General features: G+C 41.8%; 1 protein-coding gene across 1 annotated transcript in view; it reads left to right on the top strand.

Annotated features, from left to right (window-relative positions):
• The window catches only part of MRTFA (myocardin related transcription factor A), a 96,686-nt gene that overhangs the window by 64,771 nt on the left and 15,658 nt on the right, over positions 1-16,257 (top strand). The window contains exon 5 of the mRNA XM_048300725.1: positions 1,560-1,625. Within this exon, the coding sequence (XP_048156682.1) occupies positions 1,560-1,625 (66 nt within the window). The remainder of the gene's footprint in view (positions 1-1,559; positions 1,626-16,257) is intronic.

Genomic DNA, 16,257 nt, shown 5'->3' with positions numbered 1-16,257 from the left:
TAATTTGTCTTAAGAAACAGAAGAGAGGTGAGTTGTTTGCACACTGTGCACAGAGGTACGTCCATAGGTAGGAGGTACTTTTCTCAGTGTCATAAACAGTTTCAAAGAAAGGGACATCAAGAGTCAATGGAAGTGGAAGCCAGACAAATCCAAGAAGAAAATTAAGTGTGCGTTAGGGTGATTAGGTGCTATGGAAACAACCATAGGAAGGAAGAGATGGATCTCTTTTTTTATACATGTGAAGACCAGAACCCTTATTGGAAGATGTATCTTAGTCAAATGCAAACTGCATAGGTTGAAAGAAACAGGTAAAATGTGATGATGTCTGTAAGTAGACAAAGTGGCATCTTCTTAAATTTTTTGATCTCTGCTTTAGGGATTGTGCAGTACAAATTTGGATATAATGTATGGAGTTAATGTACTGGACAAGCAAAGTATTTAAGAAAGGTGGCGTAAGGGTTATAATAGGATTGCATTATTAGACTGTAGAGCAGTTTTGCTCTGTAGTGGTTCCACTGCATTTGTGTGGACTTTCATTATGTGGACTATACAAAAGGCATTAGCTTGACAGAGAAATTCAAATTAAGACCGGGGAGATGAGATGCCTTGCCATTCATTTTATAATATGTGGAGTATACTTAGGAGTTTGGGCTTGATTGCAAATGGGATTCAGTGATACTCAGGTTATCCTAATTTGAGTCATGTGTGTGTCTACACATTCATGTGAATTTTTTCCTCAGTTTCGAAAGGTCACTTTCATATGGAAGCTGTCTTTGACTGTAAGAAAAATCTAGAATTTGAAAAAATCTAGAATTTGCTTTGATTGTATAGATTAAAGGGAAACTGCTGTTATAATCTAAATGTTGAAATTATGACTATTCCAGGGATTTGCACTAGAAAAAAAGCCAGCTAATTGCATTTCACACAGGTCATGAATATGTTGAATATGCTAAAATAAATAGGAAAAATTCTAGTGATAAGGGGATTCCTTTTGCAGTGGAAGGACACCTCTAGACGTATCCGTGGTATTTCACTTTCACAAGATGTTTCTGAAGGTGAATTTCTGAGCTGAGGAAGGAAATCAGCCTGGTAATTTAGAGTAACGACCAACAATTTTGACATATCGTTTAATCTGCACATAGTAATTAGAGTTTTCAGGAGTCATTAGCAGCTGGAGTGTCACTCTGTGTTTATTGGAGGACTGTCAGCTGGTGTTTCTCTTTGTTTGTTTTTTAATATTAATGGTTTGGAAAGCAGTTGGTGCTCTAGAAAGAACTGAGAAACAGGCCTGGCTTTGTGGATTTTTATCACCCTGCCAAGACCCTGCGCAACTTCCTCTCCCCCTGGCTGCAGAAGCCTACGGAAACCTGACTGCTGGGGGCCACTTCTGCAATTGCAGCAGGGCAGGGCAGCAGGGTGGGAGGGGGGGTCTTTTCCTTCTGCTGCTCACCAGTGCCTTGGCATCCAAAGAAGAAAACAAGATGCATTTGAAAATGTCTCTTCAGTTGTTTCTTGCACTGATGGATTTCCTTCTCTCCCCTCTCTCTGCTGTCGTGCAGTGCTGCAGTTGAAGCTCCAGCAGCGACGCACGCGGGAGGAGCTGGTGAGCCAAGGGATCATGCCGCGTAAGTACCACTTCAGTTCTTTGCCCTGGTGTTTTTATGCATGTTTTTTGGTAGAGAGTGGTTTCCCATATGATTCGAAAGATCGGGTTCTCTGCTTCTGCATGGAAAACATCCTATGTAAGAGCCCCACCCTGGGGACCAGCCTGGTCCTTCTGAAGTGTTGGTGCCACCTCCGATACTGAGGAAGAGGGTAATGGCTGCAAGTGCAACTGTACTGCAAAACTTGGCTTGCATTTCTTCACGGTGCACAGTCTTCTGGAGACCATGCTATGTTAGAATTGCCTTGACTCCTGCTGGTAATCACTCTTCTAACAGGCTTCCTGCCTCTGCATTTTCTGTTCTTACAGTGTGTCAGCTCCCCAGACCTCTGAGGCACTTTTAACTTTGTGTGTATATACTCCATAAACTGACCAAAACCAGGCAGTGTGTATAAGATGTTAGCCAACAAGGGGCTCTCTTTTATGTTTGTAGCTAGAAAACAGCTAGGAAGAGCCCTGTGGGCATCAGCCATTGCCCTTCTTGCAGGGGAAGGCAAAATCTGTGGAGGTAGAGAACGTTTACTTTTCTGGGTAAACAGAGAGGATCTACCCTAAAGCCAAGCTTTCACTGTCAGATTAGCGTTGGAGAAGGTATTTTTCTGTTTTGTTCTCCTCCTTCCCCCAAAAATGCAAAAAAGGTATCTGACAAATAGTTTTGTCATGCTTTGGTACCTCTGAACTAGATGACTTATAGGTAACAATTTGAAGCAAGACCACACAGCATATGTTTTATTTTTGAGGTCCTCTCAGTTTCACACAACAGCTGTAATAAAAGGCAGTGGATCAGGTATGTGTTTCTTCTTCTGTCAAAAGCTTTCCTGCTTCCCTGTTTCAGAAGCTTTAATTGGAAGATGGTGTAGTAATGAGGATTTTCTCACTTCTTCTGTTTCTGGGGTGCATGCTGTAATATGACACAGTGGTGTGACTTAGACTTTGCTGAGGGCTGAAGGTTAGACTGTCAGCTCCTGCTCTGAGTGAAGAAAAGCTGTCAGCAGCACTCTGTCAGCTGAAGTGGCTTGCTGGATGTCAGTAATGTTCTCAAGAGGTTTCTGGGACCCCTGCTTAAAATTATGTTACCATAGCAAAAAGAAAAGATTATCCTGTCTGGATATATCCTGTCTGTTGTCTATTTTTTAACCTGGGGAGCTTGTATACAAGCTTCTACAGAATACACTTACCTGCTTTTGGATGAAAGACTAGTGTCTCAGTGACTGGGCCTTTTTACTAATGCTTCTCAGAAGAAAATGTTCCTGACTTCTTTGTGGTCTCCTGCTTTAGGTGGATATGTATGCAAATACTTTATTAACTCATGTTCAGTACTGGCTTTCTTCAAAGTGTGGCTGGCCAAGCTTGTGATTCCTGAGAGGGGTCTGTTTTACAGGCCTTTTGAAAATGAGGCCCTTGCAAGTAATTCAAGTAAGGCGTCCAGAATAATTAGTGAGTCTTAAATTTGTTTAAAACATAGCCTAAATTACTAGTTTTTGCAGATTTGTGCCCTTCATTGCTTCGTTTATATCTCCTACATGTGAGTTTTGTGACAGACCAAAGAAAAACACTCAGTGAAATACCGTGAAAATACTGGCAACACATGAAAAGGTCCTTTCTGCAATGGAGAAAATCCACTTTAGCACATCTGTTCTAAACAGGATTTGAAATTAGTTCCTCACAGATAATGGTATCATTTACCCATACCTGCCAACTGGAAATAACTGAATGTAGGGAAATGTTTAAAACATAATTTGCCTGGGCCATTTTTGAGGAGAAGATCAGATGTGAGATAAATTGTGATACTTAAAACAAAAGTCCCATATTTGACCTGAGAAGTACAGAGGATGACTAGGGACCATGTTCCTCCAGAAGGCATCTCAGAGCCACAACAGCTTTACTTCTACTTTCAGGAGTTCCTGGATACACATTTTTACTACTGCTAGGAATGTGCAAGTATCCTGTATTCTTTCTTCTCTCTGGCCTATACCTCTTGTCTGTGAAAATGTTTAAGTACTTAATCTTGTCCTGCTGTCATCTGCTACTGAACATGGCTATGCTGGACTCATGTGTCCCTCTTGGGTTTGTTAGCCAGGAACCAAGCCCCACACAGTCCTTTATGATGATTCAGCAAAAGTATAAAAGTTGGAATCCAGAGGATGGTTTGGTGCTGAACTAAAAGAGCTGGATTGCTCTTTCCATGTCAAATGCTAGTTGGCTTCTTTTCTTTCCTTTATTTTCCATCTGGAAAGTCTTAACACTCTTGAGAGAGCCGTGATGGCTGCAGTTCTATCTGCATTACAGGAATGTGCTTTTGAAATGAAGTTCCTGATTGCAACTGCCTACTGTACCTTGCTTTGCACCATAAAATGAAGTTTGAGAGCTGGATTAAATTGGAATGAAGGTAAAGTGGAAAATATTCTGCCTAGAGCTAATATGCATCCAGCCCATGGCACCAGACTACAGCTTGTCTGGCACCACACCTCCAATTCACCTTCATATCCAGAGTGTGGATGTCACTTCCTCAGCATCGACTTTGTTTCTGTTTTGGTCTTACTGTGCTTTCCTACATGTTCGTTTAGATTAGCCTGTGATACAGATCAGTTCCTGTATATCTTGAGGCAAACAGCCATGGAAAAATCCATGAGCCAAGTGTGGGAGAAGTGAAAGGTTTTGTTTTACATTACAAGCTATGTAGTGTGCAAACTCCCATTGGTACCTTCGGTTCTCCTGACTGAATCTAAACCCCACATAAGATTTATTCTGCAAACTGGTGCCCTGAAAGAGAAATTTCATTTCAGGCTTTCATCAACACGAGGTTTTTTGACACTGGAAATATGAGGAGTGGGAGATGACACATTTGTGTCACCTTTAAGTGAGAGTGAGAGTCATGCTACTCCTGCTGTGCTTGTTCATAACAGAACTGGGAATTGCTTACTTTGTCCCATGTGGAATTTTGTTTATATGATAGAGTGGAAAGGCAAATGTTTCAACATTTTTTTACCAAGTACACTTAATCTCACTTAAATAACCTTCCCTACCCACCAGCCACCTACAGTAGGACTTTGCTCCACTGAAGGATTAGTGTATTGTAGTAAGAAATAAAGCATTTATAGGCAGTGAAAGAGGATTCAAAGTAATTGGGTTTTATGCTTCATTAATTCTTCTTGCTTTCTGTTACCACTTTGTGTAACCTTTTACTAGTAGCAGGATTCATTAGTTGAAGATTAAAATTCTCAATTGCCCTTAGAAAAAAATGTGGGAAGCAAGTCTTCACCTGCAGCTGACATACCTGTGATCTGAGGTAGAATGACTGTATCTTGAAAAAAGGAGAGCTGAGTTTTTCTATTTATTCAGGTTTTGGCCTATTTTCTAACAGTGCAAATAGAAAAGCCATTTTGCTATTTGCATTTTTTTGTAGCTATGCAGAGATGATTTTCATCTTCTTGTCCTCACAAAATGCAAGTTAAACAAAATCTGCTGTCTGTGTTCAACTCTTTGAACTCTTGTGCTGTAGAAGAACAGTCAGATGCTGTCATTTTTTAGTGTCAAATGTAAAGGTTACAGCTATTGTAAGGTTTTTTTGGCGACTATTAAACACCCCATTTTTCACCCTTGAAGAGAATATTTAAAACAGTAGCTAGTGCACATCTGAGTAGAAAGTTATGTGGAAAGTATCTTCAACTAAAACAGCAAAACTTTTTAGGGGAAAGACATTTTGCAAATGTAGCAATACTCTGTTATGCAAAACATGTGGCTCTTTTTCTCTTTTGCAAGATTTAAAGCTTCACATGCCCTTTGTTTTATCCATCAGGATTGTAATCTTTGGCTTCTGGCTGCAAACACAAAACACAGGCAAGAATGCAAGGTTGTCATGTGGCACAATCCTGCAGGAAAGCTGTTTTGACCATCACTTCTATCTAAGCAGGTGAAGCAGAAGTAGATAATTTCTGGGAATGTGCCTTGTGTTGCTCTGTAGTCGTGCTTTGTGAGTCTCTGAAAAATGTCACAGGCATCCTTTGAAAAGGGCATTGTGAGCACTGAAAGCTAGAAGGAGGGTGGCTGCTGTACAGGCTGAGAATTTCCAGGAGCTTCTTTTTCACTTCAGTGTATCTGATGCTTGCCAGTTTTTGTGCCCACATCCAACTCCTCTGTATGTTTGTGTTCCGGGATGCAGAACACATGACTCTATGTAGATCCAAAGAGGATGGAATTTGTGCATGGAGATTCCAATAGCATTGCTTTCGCAGGTGCTGAGGTGTTTCTGTGCTCTAGGTCTGTGCTACCACACTCTGATGCAGTTTTTGCTTGGATGTGCAGCCTGCCGGATGCTCGAGCTTATTTCAGAGTACGAGTGTATTTTATCCTCAGACTCCATGAGGGGAATGTGCCGTGGTTCAATTGCAACATGTCACACAATTAGAAATTATTGTGATACAGCAGGCAGTCTCATGATTATCATCTCATTAGGCCTCTCATATCACTAGCTGCATTTTTTTCTAGCCTAAGGTTAGTGGATAAAACGTAGTATTTGTTATTAAACTAAAACGCAGTATTTACTTTCTTGGGAGTCTGTGAGACATTACTTAAAATGAATTCTAAAGGAATTGCTGTTTACTGGGGACAGTTAGTGACTTAAGGGTACAGAACACAGGTTATGCTTTGGCATACCAGTGGTGATCATCATCTAGACAAAGCTTGTAGTAGCTGGTCTTCTGCATCCAGCACAGCCACCATCACAAAAACCCAAGGATCTTTGAGGTACTGAATTCAGGAAGCGAAGTGCTTGCCACCTGTGAGTTTCTAAGGTTAAGTCATGTCTCTAGACTTCAACATCTCAACCCCAAGATTTGGCCATACATCCACACTTGTGTTTGTGTAGGGTAGCTAAAAATGCTATTTCTGTGTTAGCCTTTACCTGATAGTCTAATCACTTCTCAGTTTAAAAAAAAAAAGTTTTATAATACTTGAAAATTATGCACTTCTAGCTTTATTGCATGGCTCTATAATTAATATTTATGTTCATGTTTTCGTAGTTATTCTTATTTCTTATTATGAATCTTGTCAATTTAGTATATGTGTGCTAATTGAAGGAGACCTGTCAGTTGAGGATATAATCAACCTTTGGTTCCTGTTACATACAATAGCTACAGTAGAACATATTAAATGTCAGAAACAAAACAAAAGAAAAAACCAGTTGTATAAATTGTTTAACTGTTAATTGGGAGGTAGGAGCATCTTTCTATGTTTGTCAGAGAAAGGAGAGGCAGCAAGCTGTTGGAACGTGACGGTTACCTACAGGTGCAGTATTGTTCATGACACGAGCTGCTCTGCCATCATGCTGGTGACTTCAGGGGCAGTTCTTCAAGCCTCAGCCATATTTTGTCTTCCACCTAAGGGCCGGGATAGATGAACTGCTGTGCCTGCACGGAGTTTTACTGACTCAGAACCGTTGCAATGTGGCTAGAGAGCCGACATTTCAAGGTTGTAGCGTGTTCTGTTTGAGCTGCAGCTAAACCCATTGCTTTAGCACCCTGAAATAGCTCTTCCTGCTACGTAATGTGTCCCCGTCATTCTCACACCACTGTACATACCAGATCTTTGTAGTGACATTCCTATAGTTTTATGGAATCTATTTAGAGTAACGAAGAAAAAATTCAAATTTACACTTCCCTGACATCTTACGTCTGCTGTTCTGCACATTGGCAACTGCTTCACTTTCAGGCTTTTAAGCTGGAACTGTAATTTCATTTAGGACAAGGAGTTAAAAACATATATGTGGACTGTAACTACTGTTACTCCCAGACTTGTTTAATAAAATGTACAAACCTGTAAAGTCTTTTAAGATCTAAAAATGATAACTTATTTTAATACTCCATAAACCTCTGAATCCTTGCTATTTTCTGGTTCGTAGCGTATAGCACAGCACCTCAAGTACAGAAGCTGCAGCTAGACTTTTAATATACTTAGTGTCATGCTCTGAGAGTAAGACTGGAACACTAAGCAAGTATTGTAAAATAAAAAAAAAAAATGTAGAGGACACTTGCAGCTGTCCTCTACATTTTTTCTGTTTCTGGCGTGTTGCACAGAAGTCTGTAACTGGTTTTATTTTAATTTGATCATATACCTATAACTTGTGTCCCAGGAATTATTTGCTGGTTATTTGAATTTGATCTTTTTTCTTGAAGCAAAATTTCAAAGCCTTCAGGCTTTATGTGTTGAAGGAATCTGTACATTTAAGTGGAGAGTCTCATTGTCAGAGGCCTAATAACTGCATCTGCTTTGTTTGTATTTTTAGATATCTGACTGTGTGTGTTTTCCATGTGTTTATATGATCTGTGATTAATAAGACATGACTGAGCAATAAAGTTCATTGTGTTAAGATGGAAATGTGCTGTTTGCCCTTTCTGAAGCTGTAGAAAGAAGAACCATGCTCAGGTGTTTGATAGGCTGTGTTTGGTCCTTGATCCCTGCCATGATAAAAGAATTGCAAGAGAAAAAGTTGGAAGAGAAACATAATAATTCAGGGGAGTAAAGTCTGATATGCAATATGAGTTTCTTCCCTTCGTGTTCCCACAGTTGTCTTAGCTTCATTCTTACTTGTTGTCTGGGAATGGTCTCTCCTTTTTGTGACTCCATACCTTTCCCACCCATGGCACTCTGGAAAGTTATCAGAGGAGTTTGCAAAGGCCGATTTTCCATGCAAGAAACAGGCATGAAATCTGGTCCACGAATGCATGGATCAAAGGGTTCCTGGTAGAAGTTCCTTATCTCCCTTTTCTTCTTCAGTTTGGAGGTGGTATAATCCTGATTGTAATGAAGCTTTGCCTTTTTTTATTTTTCATTTCAAGATTTAGGTAATGTCTTTTGAATGCCAAGAGTTAATGGTGGTGGATGGAGCAGATTATACCTTAGTTGTATTTGCTGTAAATGTTTTTTGACACAAAGCCGTAGCCATAGTCACCCACAGATCTGATAACTGTTACCATGGGTGACAATTTCCATTTTGCTCCTACAGAGGATGAACCTTGTGAGAAATTTCACATATGTAAGATTTTAAATTAACTCAATGTTGGGCCTTGAAAATATCTTAGTCCTTTCTGCCAATAATTTCATGTTTACTGTGACAAACCTATACCTCAGGCTTTTCACACAGTTAATGAAAATCTTAAACTTCAGCTGCATCATCAGAGAGATACTGCTGTACTAGAGTTACTGACAGTCGTGCTGAAAGTGGGCTCTGGTGAGCTGAAAGCAGCTCAGCTGGTGAGTGTCTCCATGGCGAGCCGAGGCAGGGTACCACAGTTCCCCCTGCCTGTGTGCTTCAGCAGCCAGGGCAAGCCCAATGCAGGCAGCTGGAAAGTGGCTCTTTTTGGGAAAAACAGCTGCATGAGCCAGTAGGCTGTGCAGGTTCAGAATGTTGACCCAAGAGAAGGGCTGGCTCTCTGAGGCAGGGTGTCAGGGAGGCAGGACCTCAGCTCTGGCTTCCACAGCAGCCTGGGACTCACCAAACAATCCAGCTAACGGGAACTTCATTTGGCTGTGTTCTGTGCCATGTTTCTGTTGATTGGAATAGCTGGGCAGTGGGGAAGACTCTGAAAAGCTGCAGCACCGTGTCTGTAATGCCGTGCTTTGGCAGTGCTGGCAACAGTAGCAACGTGGAAAGGAGCCTTTCTTCTGTTTGGGTCTAGGAACACTCGTAATTCTTCAGTCACAGTGACATTCTCATTGAAGGGTGTCACTGAAGAGCAAGCTTCATTTGTTTGAGTGCCAGAGATGTGTTTCTTACCTTCATAAATATATTTGGATTGACTTTTTTAGGTCCATCTTAATTTTTAATTTTCTGAGTTTGTGTATTTTTGGATTTGAATAATCACAGTTCAGCAGTTGTGGCTTCTTTTCCTGTCCTTAACTTGATACTCGTATTTTAGGCTTAATCCAAGGTCATTTACCAATGTTGGGCTATGGTATCTGCAAGAATTCTCAAGTATGATCAGGTCTGTGTACTGGATGAGAAGCTCCTCAGAGCTGCAAATGGAGAAAAGGATGCTGATGGAGATCTCTCTTCTCTCAGCTGTGTATTCTCCAGCCCCTTTTCATATTTCTGCAGCATGCAGCAGCTCTTAGACACTGCCCCACTGGCAAGATGACAACCCCTTCTGTGCATGTGACCCAGTTTTTTAATACCTTTTTCCTCCATGCTGTGAGAAATGCTTTTTGAAAGTGGGGTGAAGATGATGGGAGGAAGAGAGTGCTAACTGCCTTGCTCTGTGGTTCAGGTTCTGTGTCTCTTACCAAATCCTACTGGTGGGAGCCCCACCCTGAACCGACAGCGGAAGTCATCGAGCCTATTTGCAGCACTTTATCTCATCTTTTACGAAAGCATAGTAAACAAGAGAGAGAAACCAGAATTTGGTTGAGAGCAGGGGTGAATAGCTGCAGTAGAAGGTCTTCTGCCATTCTGGATTAAATCAGCATGTCTGAGGTTGGGTTTGGACATGACACAAGCTTCTCTGTCATAGCAAAGGAAGGTTTTTCCTTTCCCTTAGGAACAGGTCTAACTTAACAGCAAAGTATTTTAGTATTCTGAATTTAGCTGTAGCCTTTCTACAAACATTGTGTGTTGTCTTACCAACTGATTTGCAGTTCAAATATCACCTTGTTGTCTGTGATGAGGTAGATACTATGGCCAAGGAAAGCTCACATGCTGCCTCTGCTCTGTCAGTCTACAAGTCTGATAGCCTCGAGTAGTGATTTACTGATTATAGAAGGCTTTGCAGCCTCTGCTTCCCACAAGACACTTGAGCTATGAGGATCTGTGCAGATCCTTTCACCTTTCTTTCTTCCCTGTGTTTGGTTCCGTGCAAACCTCAGTGTTTCTCTCAGCTACATAAGCAAATGTAGGGTGTACGGGTATTTTGACCTCTTTTTGTCAGCAGCTGGGTCAGTCCCCTTCCCCTGCTGTGTTTCATTCTTAGAGTGTCTCAGCCTAGTTCTGATTTCACTTATTTCTCGTGCTAGATAACAGGAACTTGGACATCTTCATATGAATGTCTTTGAAAGCTTTGCACAGCTAAAATCTGCTTTTGTACACTGCAGGGTGTACCCTGAACAGAAATGTTTGGGCCATTTTGCCCAGCTTTTTGTCTCTGCTGTTATATTGAAGATTTGGGTTTGATTCCTGAGTCTTGATCCAGTCTGTTGTATATAGCAGCACCAGACTGATGCTTTGCTTTGCTTTTTGTGTCTCAAGGCCAGGCTGGATGGGACTTTGAGCATCCTGGTCTAGTGGAAGGTGACCCTGCAGCCATAGCAGGGAGGTTGGAACTACATGATCTTTAAGGTCTCTTCCAACCCAAACCATTCTGTGGTTCTGTGATTCAGTCACACTTCCATTCACATCTGCAAAATGGGACTTGGACCAGGGGAATACTCAACTCAGGCACTGCAGTTCTGGACCCCGTTTCATATGAGTTAATACATTGCTTTGATGTGAAGATTAGCAACTTTCATCTCTGGGCTTTGTATGGAAAGGTGTGGGTCGATGTAGATGGGGTTTGGGGGGTCAGATGGAAGGACACACTGGCAATGTACAGCTGCAACATTTTTGAAGCAGGGTGGAGGCAACAGAACAGTTGCATCAGAACAGTTGATCTGCAGGGAGATTTGTTGTGGTAGCTGAGGGTGTGACCACAAAGATGTTCATTCTTCAGGAATTCTGGAGATGAAGCATCAAAATGCTCCACAACAGGCAACAGAGAGACTAAAGAAATAGGATGTATGTGGTAGGAATTTCATGAGATCCTTGCTAGCCAGCCTGTCTGTGGCAGCAAAATCAAGTCCTGCTGTCAGTCATCTAAAGGTGAGGGGTAAAACTCATCCTGCTAACAGCAGATGTTACAAACTGCCACAGTTGTCCAAGTGGGACAAAAATGTGTACAGCTCAGTGGAGGGCACCGGCTGGGCTGTGCTGTCCCAAGCCCTATTGATGATGCTATTGTCCCATCTGTCACTGAGCCTTTTTTAGTGCTTGTTGGGCCATTTGTAACACCAGGCTGTTTTCCTGTGGTGGATGGGGCAGTTTGAAGACATGGGGGGTCATGGTTCAGCAGAGTGGGGGCTCCTGCTGCAGTGCTGGCCTTAAACTCAGCCTCTCATTTCTGACTTTGTCTGGCAGGGCAGTTGTGCTCAGCTTTGCTGATACTATTATTTGTGGAGCCGTGCTGTAAACCAGCATACCAATCCAGGTTAAAAGAACTCTTTCAAAACAACTGTGATCGGAGTCCACAGACCGTTTTGTCAGCATAACCAAGGGCTGACATGCTTTGTCCCAGACCTAGGTACAGGAACAAGGGCAGAAAGTGTAACTGCAGGTTGCTGAGGCTGAAAATACCATGTACATGTCATGTAGAAATAAAATCAAAAGGCAGGCAGGAGGTAACCTAACTGAAATTGGGCATTGCAGAAGTTACTTTTGCATTCTCAACTATTTCTTTTTGCATACAGTGAAAACAGAAACTCAACAGCTCATACAACTGTAGTTTGGCAAGTTTGGTGGTTTTTTTTCCTCTGGCAGCACTCTGTTCTCATCAGGGCTCACTCAAAGTTAGCTGGATAGTTAGATCAAGGATTCCAGTTAAGTTTGGAGAGGGGCAAGTGCCGTGGGGAGGTGCTGGAGATATTTTGTGGCAACAGTTCCACAGTAGAGCTCCCTGTGCAGTACAATTGGAGCATCAATGGCAAGGCAGAAACAAGCGGGAGATGGAAAAGAGATCATTACTTAAGCTGGATCTACCAGCAGACTAAATATTTGTTGAAATGCTTCCCAGGGAATTTGGGGTGTTAAATGTGTTTTTGCACTTCTTAGGTTTAGTAAGGCACTTGAAACAGCCTTACCTGATGTTTTTGGAAGCAAGCTGGGACTACTTGAAGCTGCCTATGCAACTTGTGAGGGAACAGTATTGGAATAAAGGCTTGGTGTCAGACTGGGAGGTTGTGTTGAGCAGGGTTGTTGAGTGGGATGGGAAGGGAGAAAATCAGTGTTTGACATGATTCAGTATTTTCAGTGATTTGATGTAAACAAAGGAACAGTCTGCATGTTTATTAAGCTCCAGGTTAGTAGGCTGGGGGGAGGACGGGACTGGGACTCACAATGTTTGGAGAAGCCAAGAACTATGGAATAAAATGAAAGAAAAAGGCAGAATATCTACTTTTTGTAATGCCTAGTTCGTGGCATGAACTGAGAAGAGTGGCTGGCTTGGTACCGGCGTGGTTTGGTTGAGGCAAGCATAAGTGAACGCTGTGCATTTCATGTACACAAGAAGGCAAACTGGCTGGGACATGTGACTGAGAAGTGTTACTGAAGAATCATTTAACTCTGTAACAGCCAATAAAGCCTAGGCTGCAGTATGTACCCAGTTCTGGACACTAGGCTTCAGCAAAAATGCAGCTCAAATGGAAGGAGTCCAAAAGAGACTAAACAAGCAAAGGTCTGGATAATGTTCTGTGCAAGGGAACATTGAAGCAACTGGCTTTGTTCATTTTATATAACAGAAGATTGTAGGAGAACCAAAGTTTTCAAAAGGGATAGATGCAAAGAGGAAGAAAATAAATTGTTCTTTGTAATGTTTGCAGGTAAGGTGGGGAACAAAGAGTATAAATTGTAGAAAGGGAAATATAAGTTAGACATTCAGAAGGGTTTTTAAATAGTAAAAACATCTATGCACTGGGATAATTTCTCTGCAATAATACTGCATTTTTCATGAGAGGCCTCCAAGAACAGGTTAGACAAACTACTGTAAGGAATAGTTTAGTGTATTTTATGCATGTTGAGCAGTCAGAAAGCATCAGGTGACTGGAGTTGCCTCACCCCATACCCTCTGTGGTTATATCTGATGCTTCAGGTACTAAGGGCTGTGGATGGAGTGGGAATGCTGCCCCACGCCCACCTGGTTCGCACAGGTTCTGCTCCACCAGCTCAGCCACTCATTCACATACACGGCCAGAACGAGCCACCAGAGCTGATATGGCTGAGCACGGTAGAGCTTTATCAATATGGGTAGTTTTGAGTGGAATGGATAAAGCAGCACTCTGGTGAGTGAGCCAGATGGGTTATGAGGCACAGGAATAGTTTCACAGGGATCAGTGCTAAGTGGCTGGGAAGGGTAGTGGTAGGAGCTGGAAAAAGGGCATTTCTGCACTGTGGGTCTCCTTTAGAGCTCACCCAGAGCCTTATTGCTTCCGAATTCTTCACAGGATTATATTTTTCCTTTTTTTTTTTTTAAATTTGCTATAGTAAAGTTAACAGAGTTGTTCTACAGCTCTGGGCTAAGTAGTCATTTCAAAGCCAAAAAATGTGCAAGGCTTAGTTAACTACAAATGGAGTATGATTTTACAATAGACAACCTATTCTGACATGTCAGCCTCATCCTAGATTGCTGAGGGAAGCAGCGAAGGATTTGTGCCCTCTTGACATTTTCAGAGGTCGAATATGAAGTCCTCTGTCATGTTGCCAGCCCAGAGAGCTACATCCCAGTGCACGTTTCCAGAGGACTAGTCATGAGAGACTGAAATTGTTCTTTACGAGATTATTCCTGTAGCAGCTCTGCATTACTTACTGTTAAATGTATATGTGTTTTTCTTTTTTCCTACTCAGGGATTCTTTTCTTGCTTTGTTCTTCTGTATGCAAGAGTTTTCCTGGACTACCTGTGACACCAGCTGAACTCCTGCATTTTTCTGACCATTAGCTGTGGTCAGGGAAATGTCACTTAAAGTTCATCTGCTGCCTCATACTGACAGCAGAGGTAGGCAGGAAGGAGAGAGTAAAGAATTACTGCCGTGTCTGCACATTCTGGTAGAGAGCTTTTGAAGACTGAAGATGAATCCTGCTTTGCTTGTCTCCAGGGTAGATGTTTATGCAGATTTAAATGTTGCTTGCTATCTTTGCCCAAGTGGACCTGAGCTTTTATTTCACTTTTCCATGATATGCACACAATTAAAGGAAAGCATGTTCAGGTTCAAGCACGTGTGTATTCACAAGCAGCTCATGTGACTTGAAAAGAGTACTGTTTGTTCCTTGCTCTTCAACGAAGTGCCACGGTCAGACTGCCCAGGACGCCTCCTTGCAGGCATCAGCTGAGGCCTTCTCGGTGCCTCAGCTAGATGGGAAAGTTTTTTTCATTACTTTGTAGTTGCTGCAAAACAAATCCCTACCATATGTCTTTGGTTTATCTCAAAGTGCATTTCACAGCTTGTGTAACTTTCTCTGGTGATTTCTCTCCATAACCAGATTTATGAAACTCATCTGAACAGGACCTATTTGGCCCATGTTGTAGGGTCTATATACTCACTCACTATAGTTTTCAGTTATTGTTAATTTATTCTACAAATTATTCTTCATTCACTTCTGTAGTCCAATTCCCGTCTATGATGCCTGGCGTGTTCAGAATTCCTGCCATGTGGACTGAATTCTACTTCTTACCCCATTGATGTGAACCTAGAGGGACTCTGTATTTCACAGGATGTGTCTTAACGCTCTCTGTGGCTACTTCATTCCATTCTGTAGGAAAGGGCTTGGAAGGCTCCACATACATTAGAAGTAGTTTCTTACATTGCATTTATGCAAGGGCTTTTATTTTTTAATAGTCTTTTGAGACTTCATTATGAACTTACCTTTGAGAACTACTTAATCACTGGTCTTAGGTGAAAAATAATATGAGCAGACTATATTTCCCAGGACCTAGATGCAATACTTTGGGGTTACTAACTATGAGCTTAGTTTTCTGTCTTCAAAAGACTTGCAACTTATCTTTAAAGCTGAGATTCTTTAACTTTTCTGTTTAGCTTGATGGTAATTCAGACAGTTTAAAATATGAGTATTTCAGAAATATGAAAAGAAATTATTATGCTCCCTTCAGCTAGTTCTTAATACAAATCACAGTGTGGTCGTTTTTAAAAAAACAAACTACTTGCAGCTTCAGGGAAACTGTGAGGAGCTGCTACACCCTCTCTCTCTGGTTTTACTGTGACGTGAGCTTTGTGTGCTCCAGAGGAGCCAGGCAGAGTGAGAGATTCCTCCAGGGTTAGTGTGGTCCTGGACAGCAGAGGATCAGTTTCTTAAAACCTGATCCATTTTGGCTCTGGTTTTAAACAGAGCCCGAGGGGGCAAGGAGGTCTGTTCTATGGAGAGGTGAAGCTAATTCCTCAGGTTGTGGTTTTCTGTCAATAGACAGATGTACTTTTCTCTCCAAGTGTTCCTGTTCTCGCGGTAATTTCTCTTACAGGGAGCAATATATGTGTCCTGTGGACCTGCAGGATTTGCAGCCAGTCCTTGCATGTGTACAAAACACCGGTGCAGATTAAGGAAAGACTTGCAGCTTCCTTTGACATTAAAAGATAGTAAAGGGGATTTACAGTTCATTTGCATTGTCCCCCATCCTTCCAACCATTTGATGTAACTTCAGAGTTTCAGAGTGTTTTCTTCCCGTAAGGGTCCTGTGTATCATACTATGTGTTGAACCTTGTAAAAGGCATTATTTGAGGGGCTGGTTTTGAATCATGTTCCTGGACCCAACTTTGGGAGCAGTGGTTAGTTTGACCGGAAGTGTAC

This window comes from Corvus hawaiiensis, chromosome 4 (assembly GCF_020740725.1).
Source record: "Corvus hawaiiensis isolate bCorHaw1 chromosome 4, bCorHaw1.pri.cur, whole genome shotgun sequence".
In the NCBI taxonomy this organism is placed as follows: Eukaryota; Metazoa; Chordata; class Aves; order Passeriformes; family Corvidae; genus Corvus; species Corvus hawaiiensis.
The sequence above is the reverse complement of the archived record's forward strand: the minus strand, read 5'-3'. Positions and strand labels throughout refer to the sequence as shown.